Source organism: Nicotiana tomentosiformis, chromosome 11 (genome assembly GCF_000390325.3).
Source record: "Nicotiana tomentosiformis chromosome 11, ASM39032v3, whole genome shotgun sequence".
NCBI classification, from domain to species: Eukaryota; Viridiplantae; Streptophyta; class Magnoliopsida; order Solanales; family Solanaceae; genus Nicotiana; species Nicotiana tomentosiformis.
In genome coordinates, this window is record NC_090822.1 from 74,155,551 (window position 1) to 74,170,701 (window position 15,151).

A 15,151-nucleotide genomic window follows, 5' to 3' on the forward strand; every position below is an offset into this window, starting at 1 on the left:
TAAATAGGAAAAAAACGTTTTGATTTAAGTGGCTTTTCTAAAAAGTTGTGTTTTTCTTATTAACAACTAAATTTTCTTTCAAAAATAGTTTTAACCGTTGGCTTTCAAAAGGTTTTGTTCAACCGTGTGCATGAGTGTGTCTTATTTAAATATTTGTCTGTTTGTGAAAGTGTAGACGTGTTTCATTGCCTATTCCTCTTCTAAAAGTTGTATTCTTTTAGAGAATAACTAGAAGTGTATTGCATCCTCTCTTTTTTTTTTTTGTTTGTAAAAACCTAACTACCTCCTACTTAGGGTGCATTCAACCATCCGCACCCATTCAGATTGTTCCACTTCCAATTTGAAAAATCATATTATAAAAGTCACAAAACAAATATAGTGAAGTGCTCTGTAAGTTTATAAGTTTTTCTTTTGTTCTAGATTATAAAACAAGTGGAGTTATTCTGTTGTCTCGTATCAAATTTTATTAAAGAATAATGTGCGAATTCCTATTCTTATGTATAATCATTGTAGATTTTTTTTTTTTTTGGACAAATCCAAATCCACCGGGCATGATGCTTAGGCCTAATTTTTATATATATAGAAAATAAAAACAGTGTACCATAAGGTCTTGCAACGTGCAAGACAATAAATCAAGAAAAGTACATACTTCCTATTACCAACTTGGTTTATATGGCACACCATGTTGGTAGTACAATTTGGTCTAACAATTACCCATGTCTTTAGCCTAGAATAAAATGGTGAATCAAGAACTAGCCAAAATATTGTCAAAATCAAAGTCTGTGGAGAGCAACACGTCCAGCCTTGGTCTTCATGATCTTCCCACAATAGTATGCTTGAAGTTGTAGCATACTTTATCAGTTTTAATCTGCAATTTGTTGCCTTCATTTTTTGCATCCCAATCCAAATGCAGTGTCCATAGCTGAGCAGTGTATGATTGTCATATGCTCTTTCACAAAATGAGCTTTGTGTGAAGTGCTATTGACTACTTCAAAGCTCAGGGATGAGCTAAGAATTATCTGATGGCCAGTCACCTTACCAAGCTCCCCAAGAGGTCTCCTACTAGTGAACGAACCCAACATTCTTAGTTTCAATAAAGCATGGCCAAGTTTGGTGTGACTTGATCCTCTTCTTTTGTGCATGCTCTCTCTAAGTTCTGTGTCCTCCATGTTTTATCTGAGAGCTGCATTTGGAGTATTAATTCGTCAAGAGCAGTAGGTCCCTACTCCCATCGAACCCCATGCTTGTGCCTACCATTGGCATCCCCTCATGGGAATGAGCAAATAGTGCTAATACCACCCATTGAGGTTGTTCCAAATGATATGGCATGAGCACAATATCGTTCCCTTCAAAAAAGAACTTTGTTAGTGATAAATAAATCCTCCATGTCCTCCTCCCTAAGGATTTGTACATGAAGGTTTAATATAATCTCCTCACTGTTCTCCTTCCTTCTTTCAATCACCATCTCTCCTTTCATGATCTCCTGTCGACCTTCACCCTTAGATACAGACATAATAGCTTATCACTATTGACTATCCTCCTCCCTTGAGTATCCAAATCAATAAAGCTATGAGTTTCAATAGGGCCAGTGTCTAGAGCATAGTTAGCCAAATAATCCACTAATTTATTCCCCCCTCATAATATGTGACACCTCCACTTCACATGATTCCATGAGCAATCTAATTTCTTCAACATGCCCTACCACCTTCCATGGACTGCTCCAAGTGCCATCTACAGTATTATTTAATAACAATGAATCCGTTTGCAGCCATATATGTAAGTAAGAATGCTCAACATAGTGTTTTAATGCCTCCACCATTGCTACTGCTTCTGCCTCAGTGTTGGTTGAGTCTTGTATCTCCCTTCCACATGCATATAATACATCACCTATCTCATTACGTAGGACATAACCAATTGAACTTCTTCGTGGGTTGCCTTTAGATGCCTCATCCGTGTTAACGTTCATCCATCCTGGCTCAGGCAGTTCCCATAGCACCTTGGTGATCTTCAGTTTTGGACTATAACACTCCATCATATTGAGCAGTTCTGGCCATTTTTATGGTACAAATTTGAGAATAGGCTTCCTCACTTTCACAAGAGCTTGAAGAGTAGATGATTTCTAATAGACACTGCCTCTCTATATTTATAGCTATTCCTCCTCTTCCATAATTCCCATATGATGGTAGCTGGAACTACTTGCAGAATAGGTTGCAACCTAGGCACTACATTTGCTGTCAAACACTTCACCACAGCTTGATGAAATGTTACACCCTCCAATGATATACCTGCACACGAGAGGAAGTAGTGCCACACCTTCTTAGCAGCATAAGATGTGTAGAATAGGTGAGATACAGTTTCTTCTTATGGATTCACACAACACCAACATTTAGAAGCCATAATCTCCTGAAGAAGTCATTGAGTGGCAATTTATTTCTCCAAACCTTCCACGTCAAAAAGTATATCTTAAAAGGAAGTCCTTTCACCCAAATCTTCTTATATGCATTGTAAGGTTCCTTTCTTCTTCTCAAGTACTCCCACGCTGATTTCACTGTAAACAGTCATCTTGTCTATAACTTCAAGTATGGCTTATCAAGGACCTCATGCGTTATATGAGGCTTCAAGTTTTCAAGAATATGATCTGCAACATCCTCAAGCAGCAGGTCCCTAATTCTGTCCTCATCCATCCATTTTCCTATACTACATCCCTCACATTTTGTACAGACTCATCACAGAAGAAATCAGGAGGGATGATGAAACATAATGCTCCTAAGCCAGTCCAATTCTCAAACCAGAACAGTGATGACCCCATCTTTGTATTCCAAAGTATTTGATGCTCTATAATGTCTTTATATTCAAGCATCTTTTTCCGAACTTGTGATCCATTTCTCCAAGGGACTACAATTGCATTCAACTTTTTACATAATTTTTGGCTCATGAATAAACTCCAAAAAGTAGATTTTGTTCTTATATTCCACCAAAAATTGCAAAATAAAGCTTTAGACATATAATGTAATGATCTAAAGCCTATACCTCATTCATCACAAGGCAAGCAAAGATTATCCCATGAAGCCCTGCTCCTCCCATCCACATAAATACTGCAAAAGAATCTAGTAAAAATCTTGTGTAATTTGTTAATTACACAAGCAGGAGGATTGACTGCTGACAGTAGATGAATAGGCATGCTTTGTAAGACATGAGAGATTAAAACTGCTCTGCCTCCAATTGACATCAACTTTTCCTTCTAAGCTTGTAACTTATCAAGAAATATTTTGATGAGTCGTTGATAGAAATCCATCTTTCGTCTAGCATAAAAAATAGGGCATCCAGGTAAGTGAAAGGAAAATATTGCCTTACAATTCTAGTGACTCTTTCTGCCTTTCTTACCACTTGTTCACTAGCTGATTGATGCAAAAATACTCCTGATTTAGTTTTGTTAATTAGTTGACCTGATGATGCTTCATATACTGCTAATACTTTCATGATCAATTGCAATAAGGTTGCATATGATGAGAAGAAAATAATAGTGTTATCTGCATAAGCCAAGTGATTGACCTTTGGACTCCACTTAGTCAGGCCATAGCCACAAAAATATAGATTCAAATAGAGATTATTCAATCCTCTTGAAAGTACCTAAGCTGAAAGTATAAAGAGTGTAGGTAACAATGGATCTCCTTGTTTGACACCTCTGGTAGATTTAAAAAAGCCATGTGGTTTCCCATTGAGAACTACTGAATACCAATTATTGGAGACAATTGCAAACACAATGCCAATAAATCTCTCACAAAATCACATCTTTCTCATCACTTTGGTCAAGAATATCCAAGAAATCTGTCGTATGCCTTTGTCATATCTGACTTGATCACTACATTGGGGACTGTCTTTGTTCTCAATCTTATATTAGTGATTATTTCTTGTGTCAATAGAACATTTTCAACAATGCTTCTCCCCTTCACAAGATCTGCTTGTTCATCTGAAATAAGATTAGATAAATAACAACATAACCTCTCATGAATAACTCTGGAAAAGACCTTGTTGATGAAGTTGCTCAAGCTAATAGGTCTCATATCTGAATAGGTATTCACCTCCTTCTTCTTTGGTAGCAACACCAAAATTGTATGAGTTACAAAGTTAGGTAATTCTTGACTATTAAATAAGGCCTTCACCATATCAAACACGCCATGCCCAACGATATCCGAGCAAGCATGAAAATAACTGCCAGTAAAGCCATCCGTCCCTCCAGCACTCTCACCATTGAGAGTAAACACTGCTGCTTTTATTTCCTCTTTTGTAGGATGCCTTGTTTGTTCATGGTTCTGATCCATAACATGATCGATTATTCCAAAAGCAGTAGGGACTATGTCTTCGCGAAATTGTTCTTGAAAGAACTGCACGGCAACATCTGCCATGGCCTCCTCATCCTCAATCCAAGTTCCATCATTGTTTGTATACTCTTCAGATGTAATCTCTTCCTTCTTCTATTGACTTGAGCATTGAAAAATTTAGTATTCCTATCTCCATCCTTAAACCAAGCCATTCATTCCTTTAATTTCCATAATTCCTCTTCCAATGCTAAGTATTTAATCCACTCAACTGCATCTTTTGAAGCCTCTCCATATTTTGAATAGAAAGGGTTTAGCTCAAACTGCGCCACATGAACCATTACCACTTCTTCAAGACTAGCCAATTTATGGAAAATATCCCCATAGGTTGCCTTACTCCACGAAGAAAGAGCCTTCTTCATTTTCTTGAGATTATAATTGAAAAGAATAAAAAAGGATTAGCACGAAAATCTGCGTGCCAATGCTCATTCACTATTGCGTGAAAAGAGTCATGCTTTGTCCAAAATTTTAGAAATCTGAAGGTCTTCTTGATTGGAGTTGCATCTGGACTGCACTTGATAAGCAAAGGATTGTGATCCAATCCTATCTTGGATAAGTGAGTGATCTCCAATCCTAGCCACATCTGCTGAAATTCTATATTTTATAAACACCTATCCAATCACTTGAAAATACCGTCTCTGTCAGCTCTCCCATTCCGCCAAGTGTATATACTGCCTTTGAAGCCAAGATAAAATAGATTTTAAGTATTTACACAAAGTCTAAAATTATCTACTTCATTTATAGATACCAGAAGTCTTCCAAATTTCTCTTCTTCATCCCAAATCACGTTAAAATCACCCCACTATCCACGGTGTAGTCATGTCTTGAGCAAGATCATAAAGAGAGTCCCATAATTCAATTCTGCCTTATCACACTTAGCATACACAAGGGCTAGAATGAACTCCTTTTGATCATCTGTATCGTATAGCCTCAGAGTTAATTGCTGCTCCATGTTAATCAAAATTGTCATATTAAATTTCTCATCTACAAACGCTCAGATTTTGTTAGAGACATTAACAATAGCCTGAGCAAATTTAGATTGGTTATTTGTGACATTCTTACCACCAAAAGTTACTCACCCATTAAGTTGTGGATTCTACAAATGCTGTTGGTTCTTTTGCCTTGTCATTTTGGATAGTATTTGTATTGTTATCCTCTTTGGTTGCCTTAATCTCAGGTGACTTAGGGTTGAAAATAGGAGTTGCCGGATTCAAAGTTCTCCCACTCTCATTGGGACTAAGTGTAAGGCTTTTTTGACCTGTGTTTTCCTCGGTCAAAACTAACTGGTTGTTTTCTGCTATTTCACCTTCCTCAACCTCCAAACCTGCAAACTTATTGACTATTTGAACCTGTTGTTGATCCCCATTTCTAACTGGAACGATTTCCTTGCCTGGTTGTCTTTGTATATCAGCCTGCTTTTGCATATTTTTCACACGATTATCCTTAAAATCCTTCGTTTACCTACATTGCCCACTACCTTTTCACTTGTGAGGACCATCAAAGGGCCCTTATCCTTGCTTTCATTATCCTTATCAGAATTATTTTGTTTGTCTTTCCCAGAATCCTTAAATAGTTCTAGATGTAATCTCCAACAGGAATTTTCGTTGTGTCCTTGTAGTTTACATCTCTTGCAGTACTTAGGAATGTAGTCATACTGTATATTCACCCATTCGGTCCTTACACTTCCAATAACTTCATCCTCTATATCCATATGCACCTTCTTGGGTAAATCAGCTAGCAAATCCACCTGGACTTTAACTCTTGCGCAACTTGGCCTTGTATTATTTATTGTTGCCATGTCCAATTTAAAAGGTGTGCCCACTGCCGAAGCCAATGAAAAAGACATTCTTTGACAAAGTATGTTGGAAACAGGTTAGGAAAAGAGATCCACGCCATAGCCAAAGGTGTTTCTTCACCATGTTTAAATTTAGTATCATAAATTAGAGGTCGCATCTGGTATTGGTATCCATCCTTAGCTTTCAAATAATACGCATCCTTTGAAGTAATATTAATATAATCCTCTAACAATGTTAACTTAATGAGTACATGTCCATCTCAAAATAAACCAATATTACATTCACATTTGACACCACATTGAGCAGGAAGAATTTTACGTATCTCTTGCAACTCAATCCATCCATAAGAGAATTTCCACACGATTGCATATTGAATCCCTTCTATAACGTTTATTCTTGAAACTTCTGCTTCCGTCCACTTGATGAAGGGTTGCCCATGCAGGAAAGTAACAAGATTGAGAGGAATTGGGGCGATAGAATTTGTGCTGGAAGTTGCGTGCATGGCAGCCTTCAATGCATTAGGTTTTAATATGTTTGTGTAATCTAGTGGCTGGGAATTATGCGGTTTAGGATTGGTAGTTGTTTGGGGATTTAGAGGAGGCAGACCATCCGTGAAAATAGGCAGGCCGCTGGCCGGCGAGGCCATTACGATTCTGGCGAAAGAGATGTCTATTATGCTCCTTTGCTTTCTATAACTTCATAAAGCATGAGGTTATACCTTAATGAAGTGAAGGCTCGTGAAGTCGATACGAAAAGAGTGTACCTACCTTATTTATTGGGTCGTAGTTTTAGACTCATTTCTATGGGCCTTGCTAGATGGTTTTGCAAGATGTTATGTCGATCATGCGTCGTTAATATATTTGCCAAGTTGACTATGAATAAGCAAAGTCCTCCACGTTTATGGGGTTGTTGTTGTGACTAAACACATATACGTGGTCGTCAAGTAATAGAGTAGTGAATAAAGTATCGTTCTCACGAAGACTTATGATTGACTTTTGACTAATTCAAACTCAAATAGCTTATTGATTCAAGCGATTTCTTATAAAATAGATAATTGTCTAATTTACTACCTAAAAACTATCAAGTAATGAAATACTAGAAATCAACACAACACTTAAATAGTTTTGAATAAAAATCAATAGGAGATAATATTCCAGGGTCACGGGTTATCTAACAATCATGTTGCATTCTTAGCCTGAAATAACTAATTGATTTATCTGGATTGTTGATTGACAGGTTGATATTACTCATAAGAATCTGTCAAGTCCGTACTCGTCTATTTAAGCTAACTTAATACCTATATGTCTATGGAATTAAGATTAACAAGAACGTATTTACAATTCCTGTATTGCAACCGAGCAAGGCAATTAGGTATATGTCTATCCTAATTGCGAATCCGTTCCCCGATGCCCGGGTTTAAGAACTTGCTCTATTTAATTCTATATGCAATCTAGAGTTCCCATTTTCGAGTTCAACTCTAGATTCGTAGATAGTAGTTCACTGTTAGCTACTCAGCAAAATAATTAAAAACAGAATTAAATATACAACCCAATATGATAAAATCAACTTCGTCAAATTAAACTTCAAACATCAACATTTATGTATACCCATGACCCTAGAACAATAGGTTTCTTAGACACTCATGTTCATACAATCATCAAAAATAATGTTTTCAAACATAAAATCAATGAATACTAGGAAAGGAATGGAAGAATTGATCAAATCCTTGCTTTCGAGTGTTTTGCGCCTCCCTCCTTTCTCTAAATCACGTCCTCCTCTCAAAAATAGATTTAGGTTGGCTTTTATATGAGTTGGGGGCGTCTAGGGGTCGAAATAACCGAGTTCTAGTTGAAAAAGGACACTTTCTGTCTTGAGCGTCCAGGGCAGCGTGGGGCACTGGCCCTGGCGCTCAAACATTTTGGCTTTTGTAAATTGCGCCACAGCTAGCGCCCCACGCTGGCTGTGGCCCTCAAATTTCCCTTTTTGCGAGTTTATCCCGATTTTGCTCTAATTCGCGCCCTTTCGTCCCAAATTGCATCCAAATGATTCCTACACATAGAAATACCAAAAGTTAGCACAAATAATCATATTAAACATCTTAAATCGTCGAAACATGAGTAAAATGTGAGGCGATATATATCAAAATATGCATACATTAAGCCAATTATCAACACCCCATACTTAGACTCTTGTTCGTCCTCGATAAATGGAACTATGTTAGCACCCCCAAAACGTACTTAGCACTATGAAAGAGGACCTCACAATTAATTCAATCAAACAACCTACCTTTTGACTATGATCGATGTCGGCAATTAAGCATGAACACACAAATTTCACATTCTTCCCGTTTTTAAATAGCCCAAGTATACTCAATGTTTTTTAACCAACTCAATCAACTCAAGCAACCTCTCCATAACCACCTTACCTCAAGAGGCGACTCATTACCACTAAGCATCCTCAACTCACGCACTCACCTAACACAAGAAAGTGTACAATATCACCAATCCGTCATGAGATCAAGTGCCCTCACCACAAGCAAAAGAGTGAATATCAAAGTAGTCCACAAATTTAAATATGTCATTAAACAAAAATTAAGGACATCCCACAATTGAACAACATTCACTCACTCTCACAAAGAATTCATGTGCATCCCGTGGTCGTACCATAAGCTTGCTCGTAGTGTACATCTCTACTAATCTAAGCTAGCTAAATCTAGGATCAATTAGGACTTTAAGGTTGTAATGTAGGCTAAGGGACGGGTAGGATACATTTGGGAATAGTGACTAACCCTCCTAAGCACTTTAATACACTACACTCATAATTCAAGCGCAATTGCTTCGCAACCCATTCACTTGTCATACACCATAACTAACATAGCCCTCTTTTCCATCAAGCACCTCTATGGTTTCACTAGAACGAGTGAGAAGGATTAGGAGGTGTGTCTTTCTACATTATTTGAACTTTTGTTTGCTCTTTCTTTCAATTGTTTTTTTCTCACACTCCATACGTTGAAGTTTATAAGCTAGTGACCTTTATTCACAATTTTAGTGCACCTTAAGGGCCATTCCATGGTTCCACTCGAAAGCCACTTCCCAATCTCTCACCTTACTTCTTCTAGCGACTAAGTGCCTTAGGAGGTAAAGGTTCAACAATCTCACATTAAGAACAAAGTAGGAGTACGGCTTGTAATGTGGGTGCCAAGGAAACGATCTATAGGCTCAAAAGGGATAGCAATGGAAATATTCTATTTGTCAGTGACAAACACCTTTATGGTCAAGCAAGAAATGCCTACGTCATCTCCTAGACTAGCACAACTTAATGATTTTGTGTTGATTATCACACGGGGCAAGTTCTAGACTACACAAGATAGCACATAATATCAACAATCCTTACACACACATGGCACTTGACTCACTCAAGACGGTTCTATGTGACTCTCAAGTCAAGCAAGCATATCAAGTTGAGGCTTTTTAAGCAACAATGCACTAGTGGCATACAAGTCACTCAACTGAGAAAAAGGCGTCAAAGAGTAGGCTACTTAATCTACTTGGGCATTACAATTCAATTCATATATGCCGGATGACAGAGCGCATGCTCTAACTTAACTTGCCAACACCAAACATGTCAATAGGTACCTCAGAGCAATCTCAGTTTTCTCCCTTATCCTACTCCTAAAAAAAATACCCGGTTCGAGCTACACCCTTGGAAAAGAACCGGCGTCCAAAGAAAAACCAAGGGATACTACCTAAATATAAAAAATAAAACAAAAGAAAATCTTTTTAGTATTTTTAATCGGACTTTAATCCCTCAAGAAAATTGTCCAATAGATCCATCGTCGGGAAAAGTCCCAAGTTTTTGTTAAATTTTTTTTATATCTTTTTTTTTTGTAATCTAGCTAATTAGACTATGTTAGTCTTAAACTAAGCTAAAAGGTGATAAAAGAGAGAAAGAAAAAAAAAAGTAATAACACTAAAAATTATATACAATTCAAGGAGTATTATACAATTCAAGGAGTATTCCCTCCTCCCCACACTTAAACAATGCATAGTCCCCGATGCTTAATAAATTCTAAAATAAGGTAAGGTGGAAAGAAAGAACTCCCTGTTAGTTGGAGTCTGCCTCATCATGATGCCAACCAGCTGCGGTAATGGGCTCATCATCATCTCCAAAGTGTACCAAAGCCATTGGTCCCATAACTTCATCATCATCCGCATCCTCATTATCAGATTCTTTGTCAGTGTTTTCATCCTCAGATGGACGAACGGGACTGCCTGGTGCTATGCCCAACATCTCCTTGGAAGAACTGGAGAGATCACTTTGCAATTGCATGCGCTCCTCATCTGACACCCCAAGCTTGCTCATAATAACATTGAGGGATTAGTAAAGATACTTGTTGAAATTTTCGTCCCTCTCATTCCTAGCAGCTTGGGTGAGCTTGGATATGGATTCTAACATGGATGTGATATCTAACAATGTTGTGGGTGCCTCCACTACCTCATCATAGCCAGGGTACTCTGGTACCCCACGAGAGAGCATGTATTGTGTCAGGGTGTTGCCAAAAAAAAACCTTTTTATCCTTCCTCCAAAACGGGTGCGGGTCATCTCCCCAAACATGAGCTCACCCATATTTATGGGGCGCCCAGTCATCAAAAAGTAGATCACGCACACTCGAGCTCGAGTGCACTCAGTATTATGTTCAACGGGCATTAATCTAGCTTGCACAAAGTTTTGCCAAACCTTGGCCGTTTTGTTGAAGTCGAACCGGAGCATTTCAAGGTGAATATTTCCCTTAGTTCGCGTCTATTTTGCATTAGAATCAACGTCACAAAGTGTGTGACGTATTGCTTGGTAGCTTGGACTTTTGACGAACTTTTGAAGCCTTCGTGGGTTAGGACTATCAACTCCCAAAACAATGACACAAGGCTTCCCTATCCATTGGAATTTCCTTTCCTCTGACCCAAGACATGTCATTTTTCTCGTTCCAGTTGGCATATAACTCTCTTACCATGCTGAGATTTGCCGGGCCCGGACATTCGAGGAGCTTATCCATCTTCTTTTCAATCAATGTAGCAAGTACATCTGGGAAGTTCCGTTCTAAAGCCTTCACATTTATCCCCATTTCAGACACATATCTCCCATATGGAACAAAAGTATCATGCCATTTGATGGCGTCATCCCAAACAAGTTCCACTCGAGGCCGTGGTTGCCTCGTAGACCCGCTAGCCTGTTGCTTTCCATTGGCTTGTCGGGAGGAGCTCTCGCCTTGCTTGCATTTCTTTGGAGGGGGAGCAGTAGTGAAGGACTTCCCCACCCCTTTTCCTTTAGCGGTATCATCACGAGCCATAGCAACCTACACATGATAAACACAAAGATGAGAATGAATCAAGAGATGTTGCCTAAGGTCATCGTGAGAGGCAAGATGACCCCACACTTAAAACCTAAGGCTATGTATAATCGAATCATAATATTGATTCAATGTGCACCAATGTGTCATAACAAAGCTATAGGTACTTAGACTTCCCTATGCCATAAAATTTAATTAGTCTAACATGGCCGTAACTTAACTATAGTGCAAGCATAAAAAAGCTAAAGTCTAAATTTCTACACTATTTTAGTACACTAACTATAACTTACAAAAGTTTACAACAAGAGACAATACCCCCACAACACCCCACACTTCACCAAAACTCATATACAACTATACTCGGCTACTTAGACTTCACCGGTGTTCAAATTTACTCTCTTAAGCATATTAACAAACACCTTGTGTGCATCAATTGTGCTCTTCTATTTCAACAATGGTGGGAGAAGGTGGGCCTCCCAAATTTACATGAAGTAGATGGAATTATAGTTTACTACTTCAAACACAACTGCTCAACCAAAGTTTTTGCACCAATTTCGTGTATAATCATTCCACCCATAATAACATCCAAATATGTTTAAGAGACCTAGGGTGTTGGAGGATTGGGGGAGAAAGAAGACTACAACTACTCTAAGAACTTCCAAAATACAAGAAAAGAGATAACAAGAAGAACATACCTTAGAGTATTGAGATGGAATTGAGCAAGGAATATTGAAGAATATGAGAACTTGAGAGAAAAGGGGAAGAAGAAGAAGAAGAAACCGTGTGTTTTTTTGTTTTGAATAGAATGAGGGGTTTTGGGTTGGGTTGTCTTAATTTAGGTGGGGGAATGGGTTTGGGTAATTGGGTATGGGTTTGGTTGTGAGTGTATATGGGTAATTGGGTAGGGTATTTTTAATTAAATAAAGAAAACAAAAATTAAAACAAAAAATTACTCACCTAGACCGCCAGCCCAGCGCCCCACGCTGGGCTCGCGCTGAAGCTTCGGGGATACTGCAAAGTGCGCCCCAGGCAACGTCTTCGCTGATTTTTTTTTAAACAATCCCGACTATCCGAGTACTCAATATATACATTACACATATTCCACACCATTTCAACCTACAAAGAAAATATTATGGCCTACAAAAGAATAAAACTATGCTTCGAAAGCGGTAAAAATTGGGTTGCCTCCCAACGAGCGCCTAATTTAACGTCGCGGCACGACTCAACACATGTTTAAGCATCTGCTAAGTCCACTGAGGTCTTGTGACGTGCAATGTCACCACCCCAATAATATTTTATTCTCTGGCCATTTACCAAGAAGGTACCACTTGAGCTCGTATCACGCAGTTCCACCGCTCCGTGAGGCCTCACACTTACCACAACAAAAGGACCTGCCCAACGAGACTTAAGCTTTCCAGGGAATAGCTTCAACCTTGAATTGAACAAGAGAACTTCTTAACCTGGCTCAAACTCTCGATGTTGAATGTGCTTGTCATGCCACCTCTTCGTCTTTTCTTTATATAATTTGGCATTTTCATATGCGTGCAATCGAAATTCATCAAGCTCGTTGAGGTGCAGCAACCTATTTTCACCAGCTGAGTCCATATCCATATTTAGCTTTTTGATCGCCCAATAAGCTTTATGTTCAAGCTCGATGGGCAAGTGGCATGCCTTCCCATAAACCAACATGTACGGAGAAGTACCTATGGGAGTCTTGTATACAGTTCGATATGCCCATAATGCATCATCCAGCTTCCCTGCCCAGTCTTTTCTATTTCTACTTACTGTTTTCTCCAGAATCTGCTTTACCTCTCTATTTGAAACTTCTACTTGACAACTCGTTTGGGGATGATAGGCAGCGGAAACTTTGTGCTTAACTCCATACTTCGTAAGGACATTATTCAGCAACTTGTTACAAAAGTGAGTTCCTCCGTCGCTTATTAACACTCTTGGAGTCCCAAAGCGCGTGAAGATGTGCTTCTTTGCAAAGCTTACCACTACCTTTGCATCATTAGTAGGAAGAGCAATGGCCTCCACCCACTTAGAAACATAGTCGACCGCCACCAAGATGTACCTGTGACCATTAGAATATGGGAACGGTCCCATGAAATCAATCCCCCAAACATCAAACAGCTCTACTGCCAGAATATTTTGCAAAGGCATTTCCTGCTTCCTCGTGATAGTTCCGGTTCTTTGGCATCTGTCACACTTTTTAATAAAGGCATGTGCATCCTTAAATAATTTTGGCCAATAGAAACCTGATTGTAGAACTTTTGGGGCGGTTCTATCCCCACCGTGATGACCTCCATATGGCGAAGCATGACAGCCATGCAATATTGCATTCATCTCTTCCTTAAGAACACACCTTCGCACCAACTGATCTGCGCATTGCCTATATAAGAATGGCTCATCCCACATGTAGAGCCTCACATCATGTAAGAATCTTCTTCTATTATCAGGTGTTAATTCTAGTGGTGTCACCCCACTTACAATAAAATTCACATAATCCGCATACCATGGGGCTTCACCTGAGGTGACTGCTAAAAACTGCTCATCAGGAAATGTTTCTTTGATTGACCCTCCTTCAGCTACATGGTTCCGACTTTCTAATCTGGACAAGTGATCAGCCACTTGATTTTCTGTCCCTTTTCGATCTCTGATCTCTAATTCAAATTCTTGCAAGAGGAGGACCGAACGAATCAGCCTCGGCTTGGCATCTTTCTTTTCAAACAAGTATCTGATAGCTGAATGATCTGTGTAGACGATAACTTTGGTTCCCACTAGATAAGATCTGAACTTGTCAAACGCCCACACCACTGCAAGCAACTCTTTTTCAGTAACTGTATAATTCATCTGAGCTGGATTCATAGTTTTGCTCGCATAATAAATGGAGTGAAATATTTTATCCCTTCTTTGCCCCAAAACAGCTCCGATTGCTATGTCACTTGCATCGCACATCAACTTATATGGCAGTCCCCAATCTGGGGCGATGATAATTGGTGTAGTCACCAACCTTCCCTTCAGCTCCTCAAATTCTTTCAGACATGCATCATCAAACTTGAAGGTGACATCTTTCTCTAGAAGCCTGCATAATGGAGAAGAAATTTTCGAAAAATCTTTAATGAATCGACGATAAAAACCTGCATGGCCCAAGAAACTGCGAATACCTTTGACGGATGTCGGTGGGGGCAATTTTTTAATCGCCTCCACCTTTGCTTTATCCACCTGTAGACCATCTTTTGACACCTTGTGCCCCAAGACTATACCTTCACGTACCATGAAATGGCACTTTTCCCAGTTGAGTACCAAGTTTGTCTCTTCACACCTAGCAAGCACTTTATCAAGATTCATTAAACAATTATCAAAAGAACACCCAAATACAGAAAAATCATCCATGAACACTTCCACAAATCTTTCAACCATGTCAGTAAAAATAGCCATCATACACCTTTGAAAAGTCGCAGGTGCATTACAAAGACCAAAGGGCATTCTCTTGAACGCATACGTGCCATAGGGACACGTAAATGTGGTTTTCTCTTGGTCCTCTGGGGCTATAGCAATCTGATTATACCCCGAATAACCATCTAGAAAACAGTAGTATTCCTACCTATCAAGCATTTGGTCAATGAAAG

General features: G+C 39.0%; 1 protein-coding gene across 1 annotated transcript; it reads right to left on the minus strand.

Moving 5' to 3' along the window:
* Positions 1 to 1,624: 1,624 nt before the first annotated feature.
* LOC104093929 (uncharacterized) lies at positions 1,625 to 2,032 on the minus strand. The gene has a single exon (XM_009599769.1). It carries the CDS (start codon positions 2,030 to 2,032, stop codon positions 1,625 to 1,627), a length of 408 nt encoding a protein of 135 aa, XP_009598064.1.
* Between the last annotated feature and the right edge of the window lie 13,119 nt (positions 2,033 to 15,151).